General features: G+C 49.4%; 1 protein-coding gene across 1 annotated transcript; it reads left to right on the top strand.

The window, feature by feature from the left end:
• The first annotated feature begins 2,183 nt into the window (after positions 1–2,183).
• Positions 2,184–2,962, top strand: LOC119344632 (heavy metal-associated isoprenylated plant protein 46-like). Its single transcript, XM_037615013.1, has 2 exons — positions 2,184–2,370; positions 2,516–2,962. The coding sequence occupies exons 1-2, from the start codon at positions 2,365–2,367 to the stop codon at positions 2,891–2,893; spliced, it is 384 nt and encodes a 127-aa protein (XP_037470910.1). The 5' UTR covers positions 2,184–2,364; the 3' UTR covers positions 2,894–2,962.
• The last annotated feature ends 913 nt before the right edge of the window (positions 2,963–3,875 follow it).

The raw sequence follows: 3,875 nt of genomic DNA, 5'->3' as shown, positions 1-3,875 counted from the left end.
AGATGTCGATGTATGACATGTGAACGAGCTTTACATGGCGAGACCAGACCGGGTCGCTGATATCATTCATACCGCCTGGGCACAGAAATAGGGGACCACATGAATCATTGAGGTCTTCTTGAAAATTGATGCTTGGCCACATAATAATCTTATAAATTTGATAACGCTCTATTCTACCATAAGATTTATATATTTGATACAAATATGTATTGTTTAACCGTGCTTTAAATTATTGTTTTTTGGTGTTTTAGTAAGGACTCGCCCCCGCGCCACCTTCCTCCGGCGACTCGGGGGTTAGCAACCCTTGCGCCGCCAGTTCATCTTCCTTGTCCCTCATCTTGCCGCCGCTGGAGGGCGCCCACCAGCAAAGCTCGGGCCGGCCCTGAGGAAGGTGGCGACGGGGCTCTAGTTCTCTACGGGTGTGGTGTGGGGCACGACATCGAGGCGGTCCTCTGCATCTTGGTGACTTCCGGGTCGTGATCATGCTAGGCATAGCCGGATTCTCGCGCTGGCTCAAGTGGGCATGCTCGAGGCGCCACAGTGCTTCGGTCAGTAGACGCGATGCCGATCTAGTTTGTGCACTCTTGACCTAGCAGCCGTTGTGCTCCGCACGGGCGTACATTGGTGATCGTTATCAACCTATCGTGCTCCAGCTTTGGCCATATCAGCACCAGGACTGAGCGACTGGGTAAAGTTTTCTCTAGCGAGGTGGTATAGTCCGTGTTGTGTGCTCTGTCGGCGGTGTTGGTCCTTGTGGTGACCACCCCTGTAGGTGGTGGCAAACTCGTTGCAGGTTGTTGTGGCCATCAAAAGGTCTTTGTGAGGGTTCGGCTCTCTAGATCTGGTGGCTGGCTTTGGTGCGAAGATGCAAATTATGTATGACGACATGACACAGAGGGATGGTTGTGCTGCAACAGTCTCACATCGCATCTAGGTACTGGGATCGTGGAAAGTGTGATGGCAACAACACATGAGTTAGCCACATCCATGACAAATGGGTGGCACAGTCGTGAATAAAAATGCTAGATCCTCCACAACAACCAAGATTTTTATGGCAGATAACTATTTTTGCTCATTTTCAAAGCATAAAATCTGTTATTTGTGCTCGGAGCCATGGAGGAGACGTGGAGAAAGAGATTGTGTTGAGCGGTGTTTCGGGAGAAGATTTCTCGGATGGAGAGAGATTCAGTAGAGGACATCTTACCATGGTTCTCACTCCATGTCGATTTCGCACGAGATTTGTGAAATAAAGTGATTCAATTTCCTTAGTTTGAGATGGAGCCTTCTGCCTTCTCTACTTCTAAGTGCGCAACCGGGAGATGGTGATGGGCTAGAACCAATTAATTACCACATGCTAATTACTCGTGCCCACTACTTAATTAAATCAACGACTTGGGTTTATTATACTATATCCTTACCTTTCATGAGGTAAGGTAAAAGGGGTCATGTTAAAACTGCTCCTGCAAATGCGGTTTGCACAGGTAGCAATGCCGATTGGAAAGAAAGAAATGTGTTACTATGTGTTATACAAGATAACAAATGAAATATCCTAAAATACTAACTTGTAATATAATGCTATTGCACGCTAATATCATAGACATGATGTATGCGAGGCACTCCCCACTACGAGCAGCATTGCAACACTCTCTTTTCTTGAAAAATCAGAAGAATTGCTTATTAATTGCGTGCGGTTGTGAAAAAGTCGGGTGTGAGCGTGTGAGCCCCCTCTCCTCCCGCGTGTTCCTAAGACAAAACTATTGTTGATTGAGCTGATCGAGGACCGCCGATCGGTTGAACTTGAGCTGCTATTGCATCCATGCCATTTTTGTCCCGTTTCATGCTGATATGTTCACTAACCGATCGACCCGGCCTACATAGTTATGTCCGCAGCCGCGTCTTCGGTGGAGCGTCCAAAGTGGCCAATCAGTGATACAATAGGGCAGATCATTGAAAAATGTCTCTCCATGTGTAGCGTGCCGATCGGGAAAATTCAACTGAGAGCTTGTGATTGCGATGAGGACGCGTTTACATGCATGGAACCCAGACACCCAGTTGGGCAGTTGTTTACTCACTGAGAGAGCTCAACTGGTGCCACCGCTGCTGCTACGAATCTTCTTGCAACACCCAACTTTTTCACTCCTCATACTGACATCGCTCTAATTCTCTGCTCCCACACCCGCGCCCACTGCGTGCGTGTATATAAGGCGGGCAGGCGGCTATCCCCTTCACCAAATCATCACAAGCTAGATACTTGCATCTGCAGAAGACCGATCAATAGCTACCCAAACCAATAGCCTCGCTCGAACACGAGCATTTCCCAAATTTCTATCTCTCCTTGATAGCTAGCCATCTTACAACCCAGCAATGAAGGTGAGGAACCCTATTCAGTTTCTTCTCCTAGTTCCTGTGTACTTCTCGTTTTGCTTTGTTTATCAGTTTAGTTTTGAGCAATCGATACATTACTCTGGAGCTGAAGCATACGACTGATCCATCGCTTTCCTCCTTGATGTTGCAGCAAAAGATTGTCATCCAATTGAGCATGTCGTGCGACAAGAGCAGGTCCAAAGCCCTCACCGTGGCCGCCAGAGCAGCCGGGGTGACATCCATGGGGATAACCGGCGACGCGAGGGACCAGCTGGAGGTGGTCGGCGACGGCGTCGACCCGGTGTGCCTCGTCAGCTGCCTCCGCAAGAAGCTCGGCCACGCCCAAATCATCAAGGTGGAGGAAGTGAAGAAGCCGGATGAGAAGAAGAAGGAGGACCCGAAGCCGCCGGCGCCCATGCCCGTGCCCGTGCACCCGCCGCCGTACTTCTACCCGCCCAGCTCCTACTACCCCCACCAGTACCCGCCGCACTTCTGCGACGAGCAGCCCGGCAACTGCCGGACCATGTAATTTAATTTTGTCGGCGACTAGAAATAGCTGCATACGCGTGTTTATTAATTCATTGAAGGAAATGAAAAGGACGAGAGATACTCTACCTATTTACGAGTTCGCTTGGGTAATTTCCAGTTTGAAATCGAAGCAAACGCCATGCATGGCTATATGAATCTCAGTTCTCAGGCGCTTGCTTCAGTTCATTCATAAACCACATGTGGTTTGGGGCTGGGCCATGCGGTGAGGGCGAGGAGCCAAACAGGACAGCACGATAGATAGATAGTGCTACGTCATCTGCAAGAAAAGGTAGGACGTCATACCATGATGTCCTCAGCCCCACATTGTGGCGAATGCCATCTAATCATGTGATCGGCTAATAATTCGAGTTGATCCATATAACCACGGTCCCGTAAGTACTAAATTAGATCTGCACTGTCAAATATCAGGAGACGGGAAATGACAGACCGCACAATAATTAGAGTGCTACGCAGTTACTCTAGGTTCAAATTTACAGTAGAAACAGAACTACATCCTGACAAATTAACCGTCAGAAGAGTCAGACTGTAAACCAGTACTAGTAGTCTCTAGTGAGCTAGTCTGCGTTTCTTATTGTATAATCTTAGAGCATCTTCAATAGATGGTTCAAATGTAAAAATAATTAATTTTTGGATTGTCTAAGGCAAAAAACAGTGCTCCAACAGACGGTCCATATGAAAAAAAATTGAAACGCGGCCTTCTCGTGATGTAAAATGCAACACCTCACCATGCAAATATACATCACAAGATGCATCTGGTCCAAAACCAGCCGCCGACCCCGAACGCCCAACCGCCGCTTCATTTCCATTCCCGCCCGCCCGCCGGCGACCTCCTGCCCGTCCGCCGCTGCCCCGCCGCCACCCCGCCGCACGCTGTCCGCATCAGATGCAGCGCCGCCCCGCCCCCCGCCGTTGTTTCCACGCCGCCCCGCTGCCCGCCCGCCACGGATCCGGCCCCGCCACCC

The sequence above is a fragment of the Triticum dicoccoides genome, unplaced genomic scaffold (genome assembly GCF_002162155.2).
Source record: "Triticum dicoccoides isolate Atlit2015 ecotype Zavitan unplaced genomic scaffold, WEW_v2.0 scaffold176885, whole genome shotgun sequence".
NCBI classification, from domain to species: Eukaryota; Viridiplantae; Streptophyta; class Magnoliopsida; order Poales; family Poaceae; genus Triticum; species Triticum dicoccoides.
This window is presented reverse-complemented; position numbering and strand designations above follow the sequence as displayed.